The 24,473-nt window shown below is 41.7% G+C and overlaps 1 protein-coding gene across 4 annotated transcripts; it reads right to left on the bottom strand.

The window, feature by feature from the left end:
* Window positions 1-1,736: 1,736 nt before the first annotated feature.
* Window positions 1,737-24,040, bottom strand: glcci1a (glucocorticoid induced 1a). 4 transcript variants are annotated; one of them, XM_027286729.1, is made up of 8 exons: window positions 23,387-24,040; window positions 16,004-16,155; window positions 12,086-12,175; window positions 7,137-7,292; window positions 4,619-4,768; window positions 4,323-4,533; window positions 2,759-2,879; window positions 1,737-2,670 (listed from the first exon to the last, which is right to left on the bottom strand). In XM_027286729.1, the coding sequence occupies exons 1-8, from the start codon at window positions 23,772-23,774 to the stop codon at window positions 2,349-2,351; spliced, it is 1,590 nt and encodes a 529-aa protein (XP_027142530.1). In that variant the 5' UTR covers window positions 23,775-24,040; the 3' UTR covers window positions 1,737-2,348. The 4 variants fall into 4 exon arrangements, with proteins under 4 accessions (XP_027142530.1, XP_027142531.1, XP_027142528.1 ...); XM_027286730.1 differs by having other exon boundaries at window positions 7,137-7,289; window positions 23,387-24,039; XM_027286727.1 differs by having other exon boundaries at window positions 4,619-4,771; window positions 23,387-23,889.
* Between the last annotated feature and the right edge of the window lie 433 nt (window positions 24,041-24,473).

Raw genomic sequence — 24,473 nt, 5'->3', positions numbered from 1 at the left:
TAAATTATGATTTTTTTAGGCTGTGTTTTATTTAGGCAAACTTCTTGTGCAAGCTTTGTGTTTTGACAACTTTTGACATTTGAGAACTTCAAAACAAAAAACAAACAAAAAAAAGTACTTATGTTTAAAATAAGGTGCAGCAGCATTCCTGTCACTTCTTCAGCTGTTTCTATCAAACAAAAAAAAGCTTGAATAAATAAATAAGGTGAAGAATAAAGCATTGTTTTGTGTCAGTGCTGAAACTCCTCATCACACATTTTTAGACAAAGTTGTGACTTCTATGCATTATGTTTTTGACCGTAATCCAGCTGATGCGTAAAAGGGTTAGGACTTTTTTATTAAAAATTCAGATTAGTGCTGAATGTATGAAAGATTTTTTTGTTTTTTAATTCAATCTGTGATGCTCTGAAATCAAAATTCAGTCCATACATTTAATGATCTGTCGCCTACCCGCATCTTTAAACTGGATAATTTTGGGAAGTGACCAGTTATCTCATGGTGGCGAATGCTTAGCTTGTGCTGTCTTTTAAAAAAGGAGGACATAAAACATGTTTACATCTCAGGAGCACTAAAACACATTCCTGCTCTATTCAACATACACTTTTTTACTGCTACTTGGTCAGCTTATGGCTAATATTAACTAACTTTAGACAGCCAGCACTTCACTTGTGCTCCTGTTCCATTATATTCACGTTTCTATAATCATCCTGTACTTGTGCCAAAAATGAAGGAGACTGAAGAAAATATCTTGGAGGATAATGTTTTTCAGCTGCGACAGCTGGGTTGCTTTCCAATCAATCACGTGATCGTTCTGATTGATTTTACTGACTGATATGTTACAACAGATACTGTATCCGATGAAATTTTGGCTGAGAAACCACCAGAGATTCAATGATCCAACTTTAAAGGGATGTGTGTGTACTCGTAAATATAAATATTGGTCTCAGAAATCTGTATGGCTTGGGCTCTAGTCTTGATTAAGTTGCACATTTTAAACTGCTTCTTTGGCTACGAAAACAGAGGTTCAACAAAAGATCATTTGTAGCTGAGAAAAAAAAAAAATGTTTGTACAACCACACCTCCAATCTGCACCTGAACCAAACGCTTCAGTTTGATTGTATCTTCACGTGACGGGTTCTGCAGACTCGTCCACTTCTGGTCCACTGTCAACGGGGCTCGGGGGAGCCAATCACACATCGTCTTCAGGCTTTTTTCTTTTTTTTTTTAAACGGACAAACCGACGGACGTCGTCGTCCAAGTCTCTGTCCAGCATGCTTCCATCAGTATACACACACACACAGCCATTATTATAATGCCATCAGTCACAGTGTGTGTGGTCCATACGGTTATCCCACCACCGGTCGGAGAAGGCAACCATGACGGGGGATCGCCCACTAACTTTTCAAGCCTTTTTTTTTTTTAACCCTCTGCGGCTTAGCTATCTCGAGGCCTAGTCTCAGACTAGGACTCTGGAACAGAAAGGAATGATTTGTCTGGGAATGAAGGAAAAAACCAGGAATAGATGACAGTGAATCTGTTCTGCTTTGTCAAGCTGCAGATATTTGTATGGACATACATTCCAGATTACCTGAGTATAGACTCTGATTGTGAAATACCTGAAGCGAGGCCAGATGCAGACACTGTGCAACCAATTTGAGGCCATTTTGTGTTTCGTTTTTTTTTTTTTTTTTCTTATATGTAATATGTATTTGAGCTCTCATTGCATTTTTTTTTCATCTTTTTTTTCTGGAGAGAGAGGGTTTAACAATGTGACCTGGATAGTGTAAACATAATCCTGAATAGTACAGCTGTTTTTTTTTTTTTCCTGTTCGGTACATAACACAGCAATACAGTTTGGGATTTTTTTTTTTGTTTGTTTTTGTTTTTTAAAACAAGCATTTTTCTTTCTTTTCATAGAGATATATGTGTATATATATATGTTAGAGCTTATTCATACTGTGAATGTTGAAACAGAACACAACACATAATTTAATCAGAAATATACTACCAGTTTAAAATGCATGCCCCTCCCCCCATCCATAGTGCTCCTTTCTTCCCTCCGATGCCTGCATATGATAACCTTTAACCATCAGGTCCTTCCCTGCCAACGACAGCTCAGACATTACGCAGGACAGAACATTAAGGTGGCGAGTCTTTGTGGTGGCGGTGGTGGTTATTCGGGACATTGTTGCTACGTCATGCAGAGATGGGGGGGGTGGAGGGGGTCAGCACAGAGAGACGGAGGCTCCCCCTGGCAGAGCAGAGGGAGGTGTTGGTGGGACAGTCAGTGGTGATGATCGGTGGTCGCTAGCGTGGATCCCGGAGCCAGAGGCCAGCTCTGCTCAGGTCTAGCTGATGGCCGGGCTGTCTGTCTGGGGGTCTGCAGTCTCTGAGGGCGAGCCGGGTTCCTCCGGGGGGTCGTCTGTGCTGGTGCTCGTGGAGACCTGAGTGGGGGCGCCGTAGAGCAACGTGGCCCCCTGGGCCTCTGACGCGGAGCCTGCCTCTGCGCCTGCGTTGTCTTCGTCCTCCTCGGGCTCAGAGGCCGGGGTGAGCTGCAGGGAGCCGGGGAGTTTGACGGGGCAGAACGCCGAGCCCGTTGGGATGAAGTTGACCTTGTTTTTGTCGGGGCAGGAGAAGAGGGGTACTGATGCAGATGTGGACTGCCTGGAGCTGCAGTGAAACATACACGGCATGAGTGAGGATTGCACATTTGTGAGGCAGCAATGCGGTATTTAAAAAAGCATGGGACGGTCAATACCTCATCTCCTCAAAAGCTTTAATCTTCTCACAGCCCTCTGGCGGCTCTCGCTTGAACATGTAACTGTTGTTGGGTTTGGGCGAGGAGGCAAACTTGGGCAACGGTGAGCTGCTTCCACTGTCTGTGAACACAGAGATACAGAAACAATCAACACCGTCACTGTTTTGAAGCATTTTGGAAGTCCACCACTTATTTTGTGTCACAGTCTAGACGCACTGTCAAAAATCCACGTTGATTTCAGTGTGACCTCACTCTTCGAGTCTCTGAAAGACTTCTCTACCTGCTGACACAAATCTACCCACAACTAATTTCGACAATGATTGTTCAAGGTTGCAGTTTTACTATGAGCTTGGTGGCATAACTGAGAGCATATCGAACTACAAGGGTACAGTTTCCTGTACCCTCCAAGTTAAAAATAATACGTCTCTTAAATTGGTGATGTTCGGCTACAGACAGTTTATCTAGCTGCTGTCTTCTCAGCTCCACAGCTCTTCGTGATGGGAGGCCAGAGTCACTACAGAGAAGAGAATTAAGTGCCATTTTCTGTCTGATGTGAACTCAAGTTAACTACTTTTAAAAATCACTTTAAATACTTTCAAAAGAAAAGTTATAGATATTTATTTTCTGGTGTTATTTTATAAAATAAAAAGAACAAAACCAACAACGTGTTAGTCCGTCTCCCGATACTTTTACTTCCCTAACCAGTCTTTGGATTTCAGGCCTCTGATTCTTACTGAAGACGTATTTATGAAAGTTTTATTTAAAAAGGGCTCAGTTATTTTCTAAAAACAGCTGCCATTTGTAGTTTTTATATAAACTTAAACCGCAGTAAGTAGTGCATTTCTTGGAGGACTATTTTCAGCGGTGGATTAATCCACATTTGGTGCTCTAGAGAGTATTTCTGGGGACAGGATGGTGTGTTTGTGGGATTAAGTCGGAATAATTTACAACGTGTGTGTTTATAGTAATGAAGGGACAAGAGAAAGAGTGTGGATTACTGGATGAAAATACTAAGTAGGATCAGTTCATTGTTGGTTTGGAAGGAAAAAAATACAATATCACCAAAGTTATTCTTGAAATATTCAGCAATATTTTTAGCAAGCGGAGCCAAACTAGCAGCAATGACATGACATTGTACTGACTGTACTGTATGTCTCCAGGAGCACACTACTTTTTTTAAATGTGTCATCATAGTGTGAACACTTATTATTTTTTATTTCCAGCCCACAGTGCCACATTTTCTCCTCATAATATGAAGTCCATATTTTAAGCAGCCAAAAGTAGCGTGCTAATTAAAGCCAGCGTGCCTTCAGTCCTTCTTCAAAGCTGAAATGGATCCTCTACTTACAGAATACGGCCTTTAAAAGTGTGGGATCTAAAAAAATTTCGAGGGTGGATACGACTCGAAAAAGTAGACATACCAATTCAGTCAGCCCGAGATTTAATTTAAAGCATTCCTTTGGAAAATTGCAGTGTTTTCCGAGATCCGGCAGAAATGTGCAGTTATGACCGGACCGGACCGTTCCAACAACGTGACCCCAGTGACCCGTATTACGTTCTTTACCTTTATCCCGGTCATACAGTAGATCCTCCGTGGAGTAAGGACTGCCGTCGTGCGATCCTGGTGGGCAGGCGGGCGAGGGGCAAGGCGACAGGCTGGAGCAGCTGCTGGACCTGCCGGGGGCTGAGGGAGTCTGGGTGTCCACGCTGCGGGTGCTGCTGCTGCGCTGCTGCGGAGGGAAGGGTGCCCGCCGTCCGTCAGGAACCTCCAGGGACTGAAGAGTCCAACAGAGGACGTGTGCGTGAGTAACATGTTCACAGAGAAACTGCATATGAGGTGAAATTGAAACAGAACCCCACCTTTAACTCCTCCTTCTCCCCGTTGTCTTTGATGAAGACCTTCTCCAGCTCATGGTTGATGCCCTCCATGCTGCTGGGCACCCTGGAGATGGAGGGCTTTGGCACTGTGATGTTGGACAGCGGCATCTGGGCCGACTTCGACATGGAAAACTGCTGCAGAACAAACATACCGACACAGCACAGGGTGTTTAATCATGGGGAAGTTATGAACCATTTCCTATGATGTCAGCAGTACAACAATGTGTGTTTCTGTGCTGGTGACCGTTTCTTTGTGTTTTCAGCTCTCAGCACTTTTGTAGCTTCTCAGTAAATCACTGTGGTTTCACTTGTGTGTGCTCACTTCCACATAGCGGCCTTATTTTACTGTTAACTGATCGCTTTCAGCTGTACGGAGATGTGTTTAGTTGCTGCTTCACTTTAACAGACTTTCCATCTGCAGGATGTTTTTCACTCTAAAGAGGTTCTGGCAGTGTTTCTTGAACTTGTTTTACACCGAGTCCCGCCTCAAAAAATATAAGGCTCTCCAAGTACCACCTCAGTTCAAGTACCAGAGTTCATTTTGTGGAAACGGTGCACTCCTGTACTCTGAATATTTCCCGTTTGGAGTTTTTCAGAGTTTTTGCACCATTCATTTGACCTCCACTTAACGGTCTTGCCATCAAATCTTAGTTCGTAACTAATCATAATCGTGTGCTACGTTCATGAATGAATGCGACCATGTACAGTAGCAGGCTGATGTGGAAACAAAATATAGTTTAGGTACTTAAATTTGAAGTTTTTACATAAAACTATGTATCTTCTTTTAGAGGGAGCTCACCCATCACCTGTCTCGTGTGGTGCTCAGAGTTTTAGGAATGCATTTGTCACAAAGTTGGCAGAGCTTTATCAGTGGTGTTATTATTCAAGTCAACTCAATCAGATACGGATAGACATATTATGTCAGCATGGCCCGACTTCTTGCAGCTGTTCATGGCATAGCTCTGCGTGACTAACCTCCCCATCATGGAAACCCCCCCATTAAAACGAGCCTCATGCTTACATACAGTAATCTGATTTCTCTTTTATTTCCCAATATGTGCTGACTGGCTCCATATGTCAGGCCATTCTAACAATATTGTGTTTTATATTGGATACTAAAAGTGTTCACTATGTGCTCATGTGTTAATGTGATTGGCCAGAGCTCACTCATGTTCTCAGCTGACTACCACAGCTCGTCTGTTGTGTGGTACAACCATACCATGCATTATATATAGTGGACATGACCTCCACGACGTCACTCAACCAACCACCAATGACCATTTGGATTGAGTTGCCATGGATATGCATTGCTACGCCTCTATCCTGATTGGCCAGTTGCCATATTAGAGATTTGTCGATCACAACATAGACACATCCTAAATCATGCCCGTCTATTTTTACTCTAAATGGGATCATAATTTACAAAATGGACATCATGTTGTCTGGAAGAAGACTTAAAACTAGTCGTGGAGACCAAAAACTCCTGTTTACAGAAGATATAAACCAATGAGGGAAGTAGGATCATTTTCTCATAAGACTCAATACGATCAGAATTCTTTCTGCAGCCACCGATCATAGCCACTGGCTATTAGAAAGAATGGGTACAACACATACAAGTAGGCCTCTATGCTCGACTCAAACTGTTAACTCATAGTACTACAGAATGAACGTTTCCCATCACTCAACACTGTGATAAACAAGGCTGGTCTGTTGTGCTGTCTCGCTGTTTATATCTTGTGGGCAGAAATTAACCAAAACGTGGAATCCAATTTTGAACACTTGATGTAGTAAAACGTGGCCTAAATATAAATTTTTTCCTCCTCTATGACCACTCTTAGAATCCATAGATAGAGGATTACAGAGACTATTTCCCTTTATTTACTACAGCCAGACTTCTATACAGCAGAAATAACAACTAGAAACTAGGAGACAAAACATGCGGTCAATATCAAAGCATAGATAGCACATGTATATCCAGTGATTCGTTAAACTAAACAAAAAGGTGATTAAAGTTTGTCTTTTTGGGGTCTAGTTAATCTCACTCTTCTCAAAAAGGGACAGAGGATTCAACTTTTTATCTCTTTGGCATCCAACATGTCCCTCATACTGCAAACAACAATTCCCTTCAATTTCCACAATGGATTGCCTTGTGGGACATTAGCATGAAAGTTTTTGTAGTCAGCATAATTATAATTTTAATTATATTTCTTTCCAGCTTTGTGTTTTTCCAGCATTAACAACCTTTAAAGTTGAAACACAGTCAGAGAATACAATAAAATCTGGTTAATATCAGCTTGTTTTTGTAGCTGTAGCATCTCCGAGAACTGAAACTACAATTTAGTTTGACTGAAACTGTATAACTGATCTGTTGTTTCAGATTGAACTCATTTAAATTCAGTACCTGCTTATTTATTGCAGTATGGTAACACAGATGTCATTTGTCGGCCCAGTCGTGCCACCTTGAGGACACTGATAAAAGATATTTCAGGCAGTGCTCTACCTGAGCGTGGCTGGTTGTGGAGGTGTGGTTGGTAGTGCTGGTGAGGGCGGTGTAGGTGACGGTGTTGTACTGGAGGGGGGACAGTCGGTCCTTGTCTTTACTGTGACGCCCTCCTTGTTTACTGCGCTGGAGCTGCTGCCGGAGCTTCGCGATCTGCTGGAATCAAAACAGGAGAAGACGGAGGAAACATTTAGCAGGTAGGTGGACCAGGAAGCCTATCTCTAATAATTTTATAACCAGAAATTAAACTTGCAAAATGGAGACACACACTATTGACCCAAAAAATCCACTAGATGTCACTGTTCACAGCGATGCATCACACGCATCACCTTCACTGTCTGGTATGCTTTGTATTCTGGTTCAACCATGGAAACTTTATATTTCAAATAAAACTCTAACAGCTGTATTAATACACACTACAGTTAGAGCTGTATCTGAATATGTTTAAATCCCTTTAAAATCCAATAAGGGGAAAACACTAGAAGTCTCTGCATTCGCTTTGTGGGTGTGTGTGTGTGTGTGTGTGTGTGTTTGGCAGCGAGATGAAGAAATTTCCCAGTCCTCCGGTGTGTGCACCAGTACTCCAGAACATGTCCATACATGTTCCCTCATGCAGTCCTGACACTGGCCCTCTTAACCGTAGAAACACAAACGCATGCAGTACGTATCAATGCAGGCTCTGTGTGAAACGGCTTGTTATGTGATCCCGATATTTGGGCCGCGGAACCAGTTACACAGTCCCACGTCCTGTGAAGTTTTTGTCTCTGCCTCTCTCAGCCTTCATTTTGGCCCATGTGGAGGAGAGGCTCTGACACAGACTGGTAGTTACACACTAAATATAATATGCGAAAACACGCATCTGGTGAAAAGAAAGAGGAAGTATCGGAGTTTCGGGGGAATCCCTTTGATCCTCAAGAACACGCCTGTGATAGGAATTTATGTATTATCAGATTAACTGACCTTGGATGTCGCTTTTCATAACCACACTTTAACTATACATTGCTATTATATGACCAATGTTCCACATTTTAGTCAGGTGATGAAATCTGAATATGAGCACAGATTTCGATGACTGATTCACCACGAGTAAAAGAAGTAAATACTGGATTACTGGTTTTTCACAAGCCACATATCTTCTGAAAACTCTGACAAAGTTCTCAGACAAATTAGGAAAAATATAACCTTCTTCGAGACTTGTCTTTGTTTCAGCCGCAACACTGATATCTCTTCTCTCTGTTGGCGCTCAATCGCTGCTTGGTTTCACCAAAGATGATGCATAACTGAACTAAAACTTTGGCACAACGCAATCTGCATTCATCCGTCCGCACCACGTTCACAACACTTCAAAACGAGGAGGTTAGGAGATGGGGGCGAGGAGACAGGAAGTGTATACGATTTCATATCTTTGGCTGAAAGATTGTGATGTGTTATCTTCTGTCATCGAAAATTTTTGACAATGATCTACTACGCATGTGTGGATCACGTCCTCCAAGTAATATAAAAAGATCTTCTACGTGGCCGTGGTGTCCACAGCTGTCTGTGTACACATCTGCTTGGGAGTATTTTCAAGCCTTAAGCAGGAGTGTGTGTTATGCTCAATCCTAGACACCATGGAGCATATCTACTGTCAGGCTGCCAAGAGCCCTGTCAGCAAAAGAGTTCATCATGATGGGCGGCAGTAGAAGAGCTTTCACCAGCATCTGGTTCAAAAGTAGTTTGTGTGAACAGTTAAAGTATGTGTAAAGTAAGTTCTGAGTTTGTCAGCCCAAAGAAGAAAGTGTTATTAATCACCAAGCCAAATTTAAATGATTAAAAATATCGACAAGTTTATGAAATTAGTTGTCAAAATCGGCTAAAAATGAGCAGCATCCTCAGCTCCAGGAATGTGGGGGCGTGTCCTCTGAATGTGCTGAAGCCACGCCCACTCATGGGAGCAGTCAAGCAGCCATTTTGAAGCGACTGAAACGTGTCAGATGAGTTCAGAAAATGACACTACTAACTTTGAAACACTCTGAGCCAGATAAATTCATCTCTATCTCTCTGCTAGGGGTGCAGAGGTATGCTTAGGGTGACCTCAGCGTGTCATCGAGCCACCCTTTAAGGACCGCCCACAAAATCCTGGACTGAAAACTGGTGAAACCTCTAACTCCACATTTCAGTAATACATTGTTCAAAGTCTTTTCACGTTTTCAGCAACTGTTTTCCAACATATTTAATGTATTTTGAAAGAACTGCTTTTACACAGACTTTAAAAAAGAAAGGGCAGTGTTGTTCATCGTCTTCTCGACTGATGACTTTGAATCAGTGACTTTTAGAGGGTAGTCCTACAGCAAGTGTGTTTTATAACAATGCAGGACTCAGAGTTCTGTTTTTAAATGACACCTGTTTTGACAACTACAGGCAGTAAACACACCTTAAAGAGGTAATCTGTCATGAATGCATCAGTATTCATAAAAAAAGAATAGTCACTAACAACAATGCTTGCACTTCCAAACACCCAACACAGACTTTTGTCCTCTACATAACGTCCAGTAGGTGTTGTTTCCTGTAAACCTCTTGTGCAAGAATATGCAATCTGAATCCTAGATGGCCTCTGCCACTAACCAGTGCTTGGCACAAGTTGCAATTTTCAAAAGGCAGACGCTTGTGACCACATGTCTGTGTTTGAAAAGGAATCAATAACATCATAAGTGCTCTCAGGAGGGATTTGGTTTTGGTTGAACAGAAATTGGGAGCCAGTAAAGAAGTTGGTTTGCATTACCTGGTGCGCAGAGACCAAATGTGTGGCATGATTTGCCGGAAAACAATGCGGACAGTACAATGGAGCCCTTCATCTGTTACTTTCGGGAAGGAAGGTTGAATACAAAGAGAAACTTGGTTGTCTACTCTGGTTTGTCTGAACACATCCAACACATCCTAAGTGATCGGTTTTCAGGTAGGTTTGTCACGTTATTGTGTTGCAGGTTGGCAAGGAACTTATACCATCACTGATACCACAGCTCTTCTCCTGGACGTAAAACACCATAGTAGTGGGGCTCAAAGAGATTTGGGCACCTTCAGTTGTGGTATGGATAGCCTTTAGAGCAAGTGTCCTACAGTACAAACACCACCTAGATATACATTGCCTACTCTAACCCACCCTAGGTCTAACTTCTGAGCATAAAGTGCACGGTTGGGGTCACATATCCATTTCAGGATAAGATATATCACGGTTTTCAGGAAATACATGAACTGGGTGATGGAATTTCATCTTCTCATTTCTGTTATTTGGAGTATCATCACATTCAACAAGGCTGGGCAATGAGAGGTGGACGTTTCCATCCTGAGATTCTATTACATAACCCCTGGCTATTCTTCCCATAGTTTCTCACCAGCAAGTATTCTTAGAGAGTAAAAGAAGCATGGTCCACATCCATCAAACATTTCGAAGAACTCTGAGCGTACTCGAGACCTGCTACTCTGTTGGCCATGAACTATAAAAGGCCCTTCTTCTCTGCTGGACACAACTGTACAAGGTAAGGAACTTGGAGCATGGCCTGTCAGCTTTCCATCTCCATTTGGAGGTGATTGGATTTGGTAGTAGGATAGCTTCCACCTCGTTTTCTTTGATCCAGCGACATGGTCCTGGGTGGAGAGCTGTATGGTTGCAGCTTTACTTCTAGCTTAAACAGGAAGTTGAAGATTATTTCCTGTGATACTTAAAGAAGCCACTGGGTGGCTTTAATGCTGACTTACATCAGCATACCTTGCCTTTTTGATTAAATCTAATATGATTCACCAACTACAACACACACATGATTATGTACACTGCTAACAGTTCTGGTGTAGTTCTTTAAAGGAGCTTCACTGCTCCTCTTGCTCCTTGTAGCTTATCTATTGACATCTGTAGAATCGGTGTCAGCACTGCTCCTCCTCTGCAGCCCTGTAACTCAGTAACGTGCCTGTGCGCACACTAGTGAGGGCTGAGCTGTCGGGCCTTATTGTTCCTTTTGTTGCAGGAGGCGAAGAAGAGCCAGCTAGGGCTCGGGTGACCATAAATTGTAGCGGGTTATGGCCATTTCAGAGGGGAAGTGAGTAGTTAAGAGTGAGATAGCGTTATCTGCCACCTCCCTGCTGCTGCTGAGTATCAGAAGGGTGGAGCTGAGAGGTACTGATAGTGCCGTGCCGGGTGCAGATTCAGAGGATGTGTCTGTCGCTGCTGAACACCATCAGCACCATAAAGACACGATACCACAGGAGGTTCTGCAGCCTGAAGAAAACGCCAACAATAGTCGTAATTCACCGTGTCTTCTCGAGATCGTTGTCAAGTCACCATCAATAATGCCACCAAGAGATGAGATGAAAGAAAAACAAGTATCTCTATCTGCTCTCTGCTAACACTTGAGTAGGTCTAAGTAAAGTAATACTTTAAAGAAAGTCTGACACTATACAAACTCTACTAAAACAAAACTGAGACGATTGCACCACTACATTTTAAAACTGTAGTTCCCATAATACTTTGGAAGATGTAAACAGGAAGTATAATATTGCTTTCAGTATTCAGCAAATAACAATCTGGGCTACAACCTTTTTTTTTTGCCATATTTGTTTACATTCTGTCAAATTGGCGCAATTAAGACACCAAATTAGCTATAAGCTGTTCCTGTTTGCAATGTACTATTACTGGAAATTGAAGAAAACCTGATGATTCTTGGGCACGTTCTGGAGTTATCTATGATTTGAAAGCAGATTAACAGACATACTTTTACAAATATGTTCTAAAAAAACCATCCATCCACCAACCATAAAAATATCATCATATCAACATTTGTCAAACAAAACAAGGGGTTTCTGGGTAACTATAATTAAATTAGGCTCGTACAAGAGCCAAAAAGTGCAGATACACTGTGCTCCACGTTGTGTAGGTTTACTGTGTCTACATGTGTTTGTATTCAGATTCAGTGTCATGCCTCTTTGAGCTGGTCAGCGCTGCCCCAGGACGCAGAGCGCTGGTGGGTGCTCCTCTTCTCTCCTGTTTCCTCACTCCAACATCCAGGAGTCTGAAAAGAACATCACAGCCAGACGTTACTATTAGCATACTTGGATCTGAACTTGTTAAACAATGTTCTCACCGTGACTCTTATAAGATCGTTGTGGTGTTCAGTAGTTTTACCCATCACGCTTATCAGTTGTGATTACTCTGTACTCGCTAAAGTCCGTCAGACAGATTATCAAATTGAATATTCCAGCAGTGGATGATCAATGTGACAAATTCATAGAGGCGGCATGGACAGACTCGCATGTATTCACACACACACACACAGCTCTGTGAAAGCTGAGCCGAGCTCTGCGACACAGTGTGAGAGCACTACAGTGAACTCTCGCTGCCATCCAAGCATACAAACACACACACACACACACTCTCAATTCAACCTCCCTGTCCAACTTCCAGAGGAAACTGAACTGCTCTCTTGCTCATCTTAATGCCTCCAACTCAAAGGGCCATTTGTTTATTTTTGAGCAGCAAGTCAGTGACTAGAGACTCTTATTCTGTCTTTTTCTTCTTCTCTGTCTGGGGAGGATGAAGCCACCCAGAGCTGACAGGACAGGCCTACATTATTTTCTGAGAGGAAGTCACTCACTATCACAAGCTAGGTTTGATGGAAATGGCTCGATTAAAATATATAAAAATACGCAGTTAAAGTTATGCACGATTAACAGCGTGGCTGCTTTTGATTGACAGGTGGCTTGTTTGCGCACATGCCTCAGCTCCACCCTCGATCCAGATCTGATTTTTAGATTAGCTGGGAGGTGGCAGAGGCAGATCTGCCAAGACGGAGGCAGCCAGAGCCTCCACATTCATACGACATCCATTCTTTATACTGTGTATAACAGCATAAATCCTAAACTTGGCTACATGTATCATGTCAGAGATAAGGCATATGGACTAACCTATATTACAACATGTTAGTCTGACCCTGATAGCCATGAGTTTAAGGGAGCTAGTAGTGTGCAAGATTACTTGACATACAAACCGGTCCAACATGACTAATCTGAGACAATGAACCTAATCTTTCTCTGTAAAAATGCCACCTAAAACCAGTTAGTAATCTGTGTTACGTGTTGCTTAGGGTTGCCTCTGCAGGCAGGTTGATGACTGATAAAACTAAGCAGAGAGGAAGACATCCCTGCTTACACACATCTGTCAAAGAGCAGCACCACATATGCAGACTCCCACAGTCGTGCCTTCGTGTCACTTCAAGAGTTAATAATAAACTGTAAGCTGAGAGCAAAGAGGTCATCTGTCTTTTGAAGCTCCACAGATGCGTAGGTGGTAAATGTCACACAACCTGGAAGACACAGGATGTATAGACCAGTGTGTGTGTGCGTGGAGACATTTGAGCTTGAGCAGCATGAGACGATCACAGGGCAGGAAGGTGTGGGCACAAATTAAGGTCAAGATTGACACAGACTATTATCACTACGGCACAAGAAATAAAACAGGGCTCAACAGTAACTTCTTTTTTTTAAAAGAGGCATCAGTTTTTGGTTGCTTGAATGGGTCACTATCTTAAATTCTGAGTAATTACAATACCATGCAGTTATACAGCAGCTTAATAAAAAAAGGGACATGGAAGAAAGTTTTCTTATAGTAATAACTGAATAAAACTCTTAGTAGTTTGTGTTTAACATATCTGACGCAACGCCACCCCACTGACAGTATCTGTAATGGCACCCACCTGTCAATCAAAGCAGCCACGCTGTTAATTTTTTATAACTTTAAGCCTTAATATAATTTGCACAGGTGAGTTCTATAAAAATTCACCCTCAGTACAGTTGTCACGAATGTGTAAATTAGCTATAGAGACCAAAACTGGTTTTTGTACCAGGCTGTAAACATGTTTATTTCTGCTGTGAAGTTGTGACATTTTAACATGGGGACTTATGGAGATTGACTCGTTCTGTAGCCAGCCTCAAGTGGACGTTTGAGGAACTGCAGTTTTTGACACATCCGCATAGGCTTCCCAGCCACAGAGGTTGCCACTTGCAAACATCTTATACTTTGAGTAATTACAATGCTAGGCATCTATACGACAGCTTAATAATGAAACTGTGACATGAAACATTTTTATAATAAAAGCTTTAATTACAAAATTCCTGTAACAGAAGAAGTAGTAGTAGTTTGAAATGTCTGTATCTGATGTAACATGTATATACAATACTGGTATATTGGTTGTACAGCTGTTGTCATGTTAATTCTTTCATGCCAAAGTCAAATAACTTAATTTACTTTGCCCTCGTCTCTAATAGAAATAGAAAGTAAACACACCAAAGCACTGTCACTTCGCCGCTGATGGCAAAGGCCAAGAGTCGTGTGCCAGTTTCTCAAAATGGTTACCAATGGCAACCTGGGATCTGTTCACTATCAAGCTGTGTAAAATGATACCAATATTTTAAAGTCAGAGCTAAGTAAACTGCTGAACTAAAGCCCCAGACAGGAAGTGGATACAGCGAGACGACACAGACCGACACCAGGCCCACGAGAGGTGATCCAGCATGATAAACCCCCATCTTTCCTTTATCCTAACAAAACACAGTAAATCCTTTACAAGTCTAGTGCTGCTCGCTTCGTGACCTACAAAAACTGATAGTGGTGACTCATACGGTTCACACTCGGGCTTCGGGCTGCAGATGGTCAAAATGAAGATGATGACGAAGATCATCCACTTATGGCACTCCCCAGGGGTGCAGCTCTCCAGTCTTAAGAGAGCTCTTATGTAAGTAAGAAACAAAAAGACATTTGAAGACGTCACCTTCGGCTCCGGAAACCTGCAGCTGGCATTTTACACTGTTTTTCAGATGGAGATTTTCTTTTTGCATTTCACTTTCGCCTCGAGGAAATAATAAAAATATACCTCCTTCTTCTATTTTTTGACATTTTATAGACCAATTGATTAACTGATTAATCAGCGGGTGAATCACTAATGAAAATAGTAGTTAGTATTAGTTTTCACTTCAAAATCAGTGCTCACTGAGCCGCCCAAACATGCTATTCATTCTGAGATGTTTGCATCTAAGATTGATGAAGATGTGGCTGACCACTGCAAAAGGGATCAGATTTAGATTGCCTTTAGCCTGGCTCTGTACTGTAACATAAATGGTAACGTTAGCAAGCCTTCATAGATGCCTGCGGAGAGATGTCAATAATTAAACACTAAATTAGATGCAGGCAACGAGTGAGACAAGCCTGCAGTTGATTTAACCTCCTGTAACCTTTAAACTTGTGACTCAAATGTAGAGTTAGTGGGTGGGTCGCCCACCTATTCCATCAGCAGTCAGTCAAAACACAGTGTGGGCCACAGATGCAGACTGTGAAAACCACTGGTTTAGTTCTTCTTCTTTTTTACGTGATCTCACAGAAATGACTGTAGAATAAAAAGGTAAAGTCACGTTTCTTTTCCCACAACCATCCTTGTGGTTTGTGTAAATCTTACTTGAGTTATGTTCATGTCTGCTTTTTCAGAGGCAAAGAATGTTCCACTCAAAAGAGGTTTGAATTGCAAATTCAAGTTACCTTTGTTCAGCAGAATACATAATCTAAAGTCTGTTATGTCTTATTATTTGTGTGATCCTTGCTTAAATGCGTCACAATGAATAGAGACACACCTCGTTATAAAACTCCACCAAAAGCCTCCAAAAATAGTATATCTGGCCCTTAAGTTAATCAAAGTATCAGCGTCCAGCTCCTGTAATTTACCAACACATTAGTACAACCCAACAATAACAGGCTACATGTGGCTGCCCACTTCATATGTCTGCAAAAAGCCACATTACTTCATCTCTGTAGGGGACCGGACACAGCGCGAGACATGAATAGAAAGGCTTACCTGTGTGGATTTGTCTTTCATACAAGATGGATAGTGCACATGGGGGTCACGAGGCCACTGCCCGGTGAGGTAGGGCCCAGTGATAGTGCCCAGGGAGGAAGTCTGCCAAATGGCCCCTGAGCTCCGCACCTGCTGGGACTTTGTCCTTTCAACTGCACAGATAAAAAGAAAAAGGAAGAGATTGGTTCAATGTAATAGGAACCTTAGTAATTATCACCTAAATGTATCCTTTCTGCAGCTTTTTCCTTCTTTTAGCTCATTGTTTGGGTTTTGTGGTACATTTCGAGCATCCAACAGTCTTTTTCTGCACAAAAAGCTCTGATAACAAACAGCAGACAAAGTCAGCACAAGCTGGTGAGTATAGTTGAACATGAGGCACTTCAGTGGCTGCACAGGTTCACCAACATCCAACGACTGCCCCGTCCTTCCATCAGTACAGTTTCAGTATGAGCAGCGTCGTCCTCTAAAGAATGTACTTATTAACCAGTCCTATGCGTGCTCACACATGCTGGCTCATCTGGCCAGTGCTCTCGTTGTAATCTGATGTCTTGGCTTCTGGTCCAACAATAGAGAATCCTATTAAACAAAGTAGAGGTCCAGGTCACTTGCCATAAAGCCACCAGATTACAGGTACACTCGAGGGACTAAATTATACTTGGATGTGATCTTCCAATCATGTTAAGCAGCTTGACAAAGCGTTGTATGACGGGGAAGAATATCTCTCTTCGTCACACACTCTCTCTCTTGTTACTGTCTCTCCTCATTAGAAGGAGAAGAATCTGCTTAAACTATCCATCATGCAGTTCAGCCAAAACTAAACTGTATGAAGACTATGATGTAGGACTACAAAATCGAGACCACATCTGAATAAGGTTGGGGTATTTGGATTTTTCCAATGGTGGCGCTAAAACGGTACTTTTAAAAACAGTACTGGTGCCTAAATCGGCACAAAGCAAAAAACACACGTAATCGATGACAGTCTTACATTTGTTGCGTATCCCACCCATGTTTAAAGGTAGCTACTATGTTCTACCACTAGCTAATAGCTGCTAGGGTCTGCTCAAAGTTGCTGCCTGTTAAAAGGAGGTTTTTCCTTGCCACTGTCGCCAAGTGGTTGCTCATGGTGGACATTGCTGGGTCTCTCTCTGTAAATGTCATAAATGTCAATTTTGCTATATGATTTGGCGCTATATAAATAAATAACACTGAATTGAATTGAATAACTAGCGAACAATGGGCTATCTGCTGCCAGAGCCACGTAGAGAAACCAACCAAGCCATAATGTAAGCAGCCATTGTGGTGTAACGTCCGACTAGAGGGCAACTGTTACCAAAACAGGCACCAATGTTGTTCTTGTGATTCAAGCCGGTAGATACAGGTCCATATTTTATACTGTAACCTCACCTCTATACATTTAACACAGAGCAAACAGTATTCTTCAATGCATTTTATAAAACTGAAGCAGTTGTGCTGACACACAGGGTGTGAACAAATCAGCTTGGGAATTTGTTTACAACTTGTCGGATCATCTGACCATATGTGTTTCTTATCCCACTGCGCTTCAAGTCACTGTGTTCCCAGGTATCAGCAATTCACTTGGTACACACACTTTTGTTTTTAGAGATAACAATAATGGCCTAAACTATGAAAAAAGACCAACATTGAAAAGCATTAACACAGAACTATGCTTTGATTAAAAACAGCTTTAAAAACATGTCCGGAAAGGCTGTAATGTGTGGACTTGAACCACCCACAGCTGTACTGTTAGACTTTAGGATGCACAGTAAACAGTCATAAAAATACAGAACCACTGACTTCACAGCATGTCAGCACTTTGGTTGAATAAGTCCACAGTGGATACCAAATATGGACACCTAATGACTAATCCTGTTCAAATCAAATCGTTTTTTAAGATTTCCTGAACAATTGGGACCCTGCTGGCTCAGATAAATAGCTCAAATCAAAACAGGCCTACTACTTCCTGTCATTTGATGTGTGCTTACGTGACCCCAGTGTGCACGAAGAGCTGCATTATGCAGCTATCATCACACCACTGAAGAAAAACAGACACAGCAGCTTTAGACTATTGTACTGTACGAGATATTTCATCCGGTATTTAAATAATTTTTTGGCGTACCAAAGAGTTTGCCTTTTATCCACAGCCAAGAGACAATTGCACTATAAAAAACAGAATTCTAAACATTTCCATTAACCGTTTGAACGGTTGCTTTTTTGCATTGTATGTTGTTATTTTCAGGATATGGTGCTAACTAAATTTGCATATAAGTGCTGCTTTTTTGAGTGTTTTAAATGTTGCCATGGAAACATGTTGGCGGTATACTGCACCCATTATGTTCGTATCAGGGTTATAGTAATTACAGGTCTTAGTCACGACAGGGAAACAAAGCTCTGATCCCATCTTCCAAGTGGCTGAAAACCAAACAAATATCAGCGTTAGCCTAAAATGTGTTGTTCATCTTAAACAGATATCGTGTTTTATTGTCAGTTCGCAGTATTTTTGAACCCTCGTATGATGAACTGCAACCATTAAATCAAATCTGGAGCTGTTTGACGACATGAATGCTTGCAAAGGCTTAAACATGGATGGGAATCTTTATCATCCGTCCCATATGACTTAAAGCAGCTGTAGCCTGGCTGCAGACCAACATTTTTAGCTTATATTTCCTCACATTGTGGTGGACACCATTAAAGGTCATGCTGCATTAGATGCCAGAAGTTCCTGTTTGGCAATAGAACTGCAGACAACAATCAGGATGATGATTATGAGGCAAAAATCTAAAGTTAAAAGAATTTCTCAACATGTTTTTGGCCACATACCGAAGCATAAAAAAATCTTCAAAACTTTGTAAGGTGGAGAACTGAAGTTCAAAAACGACCATCTGCTGCTTAGTTTTTTGCCATGTATCATTGTGGTGTGTAGTCATCGTTAACACCCTGCACTATCATCTGCAGTCACAGGTCATACTGAGGCCACAACTAAACAAGCACAAGGACAAATTCCTGACCTCTGAGAGCGGTCAAAGAAGCAATCCATAGATATCCCTGCTCTTACACAAACCCCGTTCTGTGCACGTCAAACAAAACCACAGACAAACTTGGTTGGACAATAACAAGAGCTACTGTGGGTTAGCTGTCATATGAAATGTTTGTTCATCAAAACCGTAGCCTTTGTTTTACATCTTGTAATCACTGTGGTCAGGCCTCATAATAAAACACTGTAGACTGGATAACAAGTACAGCTGTGAGTCTCAGTAGCTATGTCGCCAAGTCCAAAAAGATGGCAACACGCAGCAGAATCAAATAGTTAAGTTACCGAATTATTGATTTCTGTCCAAATATATACCGTCTGCGTGGTGTAATCCACCATGTAAATGACAAAGTAGCTTTCTAAATGTAATGACGAGTTCCATGATCAATCTGCAGCTGTGGAGGACCACCACAGTTTTGCCGAGCAAAAAGGTTCAGAATGAAAACAGGAAACTACGGTAAAGAAAGGTATCATGCCAAGTCTACAGGGGAAACCCCAAGGTTCGCCTAAAATGTGCAAAACAACCTAAACAGGCAAAGCACTTTGCAATATTGCCTCAGGGTTCAGCGTCTTGCTCAAGGACACTTGAACACATGGACAGGATTAGCCGGGGATTGACCCACCAACCAGAGCGTTGGGTGACATGTTAAGATCTTCCACCTGGTCACCGCCAACAATGGCCCTACCCTACAACCCTGAGATCAATGGACGACCCACTCTTCTCCGAAGCTACAGCCATCCCATACATGCAGTCAATTCCCAAATAACAATGTCAAAATAATAATAAAAGGCAGTATTGCGATAATACCCGGAACCATGATACTTTGTCTGGTATAATATCGTGGTTACTCATTTTGGTATTGTGACAACTCTAGTAGGATAACAAGGTCATCCAGCATGACTTTGAGTCATATGACCACCTCAAACCGCAGAGAAACACTCCCAACAGGGGGTCATACATTATTCAGAAGACTCTAGTTAAAAATATTTTTTAAAAAGACCATTTCACAGGTTTTGCATCTCATTTCTATGCACAGAGTTTGTCACAAAATGACATCGTCTGTCTCTTGTTTTCAACCTCAACGCAGTGAACAGCTGTGAATGGTTTACGGTAAGGTGGGCTGACTTAAGTTCAAATCATACACATAGTACATCTACAATAATTCTTCCTAATCCTCTAACAAATGTTGGTAATCTTATAGGATGGAACCAATTAGAAACAGCCAAGATAAAGTCCAGTCATACCAGCATTTAAAAATAGCATAAAGTAACAATTAAATCCATTTTTATGTAAAAAGAATCACAAGTAGTGTTTCCATAAACGCAGCAAGTATGTAGCAAGTCTGCACTGTTGACCAACAGCAAACAGAAACCAACAGTTAACCTTGCTGGCTGGGATGGTTGTACTTGACTAGTGCTAACATCTTAACCAATAGACCTTTTTCACAGCAGCTATTTTGACATGATACAGTAGGTAAACACAAGTGTGACCAACCAGATGGCTGCTGTGAAAAAAGGTATATTGGCTAGTGTATTAGATGTTAACCTGCCAGCTACAGTAGTTCACCAACTAGCATTATAAGTCACCAACCTTCTAGCACGGCTTATTTTGACTTCTCTTCATTATTAAAGGCTGCACCTCCGCAGTGTGCTAGTTAGTTGCATTAGTTTAAATTACAGTAATGCTACAACGCAATGTGTAATTCATAGGTGTGTTACACAAAGCTACTATCTGTATCTGTTGCTCTACATAACTAAGATATCTAAAATCAGATTTGCATTGAGCATGGGCAGGGCCAACACCAGACGTTTTTTTGGGATCACCTAGACAATTTATTTGGCATTTATACTTTGAAAGTACTTCCAACAATTAATCGATTATCAGTAAAAGGACTAAAATTTATTTAAACCCCAAATCTAAAAAAGTCTACACATAGTATATAAAGTAAATAAAATGCTTGAACTGTTAATGGCCCAGCAGGATAAAATAAAACACTCAGAAAAGCTCGTATGAAATTATGAAAATGATGTATTGATGACATCATACTGTACTACGCATTACAACAACAAGCACGGCTGAATGGTAAAAGTAACACTGCTGCCGGCTCTGAGGATTAACCTTAAGTGTATTTGTAGTAAGTGTATTTACACCGCGGTTTATTAAAAGGACCAGTGTGTAGGACTTAGCGGCATCTAGCAGTATAGTTGGTGCAGAATGCATACGCTCGTCAATAGCCTCATGTCAGTCTTCTTTAGTGCCTTAGGTTCAGTTTTTAAACTACACATTCATGTCAAGTGATGACACTTCATACTACACATACATCTTGTGGCCTGTTTACAGTTCTCGTGTTAGTCTGTTGGTGGATTTCAACTCGGTTAGAAGTGTTTGTGACAAACGTAGCTGACATATTATCGCATAAAGTTGTTGAGAAAGTACAATAGTCACTCTCTCCTTTAAGCCTCATTTTGGTCTCCTCCCCCTAAGTGCTCCACTATGTTCACTAGCTAGTTACTTAGTCGTTGTTTAATGCTGAGCTGGTAGTGCACAGAGGGCTTATCAGAGAGATTTGGTGAAATTAGCTGCTTGCCTCTGCAGGAAATGAATTTGACGTTGTAGTTTTTAACGCTGTAAAACCAAAACAACACGCTAAAAGATGCTAAACCCCCGACAGAACCGAAGGCAAGTGCAGCGCTGATGATAATTTGATTGCACCTTTTTTTTCTGCAAAAATAGACTAAAAACACACACAGCAGCATGACTATGAGGACAAAATGAAGAGGCGAGTTCATCTATCCAATCTCGTTCACATTGCCACCGTCATTGTTCAGCAAAGGTCATCAAAATGAAAGTTGGCTATCTGCTTGTGTGCGTGTGTGTGTGTGTGTGTTTATTGGTAATTGGCACGGCTCCAAAACACCATGCTCAGTGCCACCCCTGACCATCAAAATGCCCCCCCACCCCCACCCCTGGACACGTCACTGCTACTCACCAGAGTGGAAAAGATGTAAAGTCAAGTGCCTTTAATGGCTTAATTCAGGGAAGATCTAACACATCCGACCGCTTTATAGACACGCAGTAGTTATGACGCATGTTGGATTGTACAGAAAATTTGAGCGTATTTGCAAAGGAAATTGCATCCCTCATTTGTTTAATAGTATTTTTTTTATATGTATGCATGTAGTTGCAGAGGTTGGCCTGCTTACCCAGAGGGCTCTGTTTATGTCTCTCAGACTGCTAGGCCCCAATGTTGCCATAGGAGCCATAGACCTACCAGCTGACGACATTATTATTATTTTTTTTCCGTTTCAATGATAGTAAACAACCTCAATGTAACGAATTAATAATACAAATCTGGCTAAATCATCCGTACCATGTAGATCAGTGTGTGTCATGTTTATCTTCGACAGAGTAGCTGCATCATCACTACACAGGCATCCATATCCTGACATGTTTACCTCATCACAGCAGTGTAATGTAATAACAGCTGCATTAGATAATAACTCATCGCGTTTTTAAATCGCCACATAAGGAATAATAAACCATAAGAGCCTGAGACAGCTGCTGGTGGTGGTGTGCTAAAAAAAAAATAATTATAATATGATAGAAATAAAAAAGGACGTGGTTGCGGGAATTATTTGCAGTATTATATGTGTGTGTACGCGATGTTTATAGCGTCATGCATTGAAGATACATTGTGTGTTATGACCCAATTAGAGAGTTAGCCCACTAGCCTAGCATCTCGCCCCGTAAATGGGCAGTTCAATCGTAGTTAGAGCTAAACCGAAACCTCATAGGGAAAACTGCTAATTTAAGCTTTGCTTGCTTTTTGTGGGACGTTAAATGAGGTTTAACGAAACCATACACCTTTTACCCGATTGAGACAAGTCTGCTTTACAGTTCGGCGTGTGTATTTTGTGTATAACCGCTCTCGTTTGGATGTAAATCAAACGTTTTGAGGCGCTCCGTCTGTCATTTCCATTAGCTTCTCGCACCAAAACAACGTGGCGCCTCATGGCGAATGGTGGATATAATTATGAAATTTGAGATTTTATTAAAGTTTAATCATTAACGGTGGGTTATACACAAGCCGAACGTAAGATTAGCACGTAGTTGTTGGGATAAATACTTTATCTTTGTTTTTAAATACGTGTTTTGGGTTAATTCATCGTCGAAAACGTTAAATCGACGGTTTGTTTAAGCTAGTTTGGCGTGACGGTTGCTTCCACAAAAAAAAAAAAAAAAAACGACACTTAGCACAAGTTAGCACCGAGCTACCTTGAACGATGATGGATGAAATTATTAAAAAGATAATAATTCATTAGGGCGACATTACCTTTAGAAAGAGGCGAGTGTGGTGGGCGTTCAGGTGAGCTCCTGCTGTCCGGCGGTGAGAGCTTCTGCCTGGGGACCAGCCTACCGTCCGAGCCGCTTCCACCCGGGTTGGCGGGACTGGAGCAACGGGACGTCGTCGGTCCTGTGTTGCTCCCGGCTACTGAGAAGGAGGAGGAAACGGAGCGGGTTGGGCTGTGCTGATTCCCATGCAAAAGCTGGTACGGCACCGTAGCGCGGATAGGCTGCAACCGGACCGTGGTGGCGGTGTTGGTGTTTTTGTTGGTGTTGGTGTTGCTGCTACATGAAGAGCCAGTCGGGGAGCCGCTGTGTTTAACCCGCTGCTGCTGGGATGAGCTGGCCTCGGCTGATGATGATGATGATGCTGACATAATCAGCCACGTTCAAGTTGATAAAGTTGTTTACGTAACAACGTGAGTGGTAAAAGTAGATCAACTCTTTAACTCTTTCAAAAAAAAAAAAAAAAAAAGTTTCTCAAGTTAACTCACGACGTCCAGGTTCTCCTAAAAAAAAAAAAAACTTAAGTAAAGTTACAAAACTAACACTTGTATCCGAGTACAAACACACACTGTATTCTAACTTATTCTAACCGCGTTACTCAGGCTTTCTCGTTACTCCCTGACTCCTCTAAGCACAGCAAGTTGTCACTGAAACAAACTACTGTCAAGAAGAGGCCGGGCCACGGGGCGGGGACAACTCACTACGGCAACTCTCTGACTGGCTCCTGACCACATCCTGGATATGTCAATGGGTTGCTCATTGGATGTGTGGAAGCTTTAACCAATATAAATGAGCTTTAGGTGAACCAGAAGTGATTTCAGGCTCTGCTATTGGCTGTTGACCACTGTATAAGGGTCTACTTGTATTTAAAAAAAGGATATAACATTATAAAAGTATGAAGTTAAACCCCTTTTTCTTATTCTCTAAAATAACCATAACTTTAAAACTCAATTAAAGGTCCAGTGTGTAATTTTATTAGTATTTATTGGCATGAATGAAATATAATATTCATTAATATGTTTTCATTTGTCTATAACAGTGGTTCTTAACCTTGTTGGAGGTACCGAACC

This window comes from Larimichthys crocea, chromosome XIII (assembly GCF_000972845.2).
Source record: "Larimichthys crocea isolate SSNF chromosome XIII, L_crocea_2.0, whole genome shotgun sequence".
In the NCBI taxonomy this organism is placed as follows: domain Eukaryota; kingdom Metazoa; phylum Chordata; class Actinopteri; family Sciaenidae; genus Larimichthys; species Larimichthys crocea.
The sequence above is the reverse complement of the archived record's forward strand: the minus strand, read 5'-3'. Positions and strand labels throughout refer to the sequence as shown.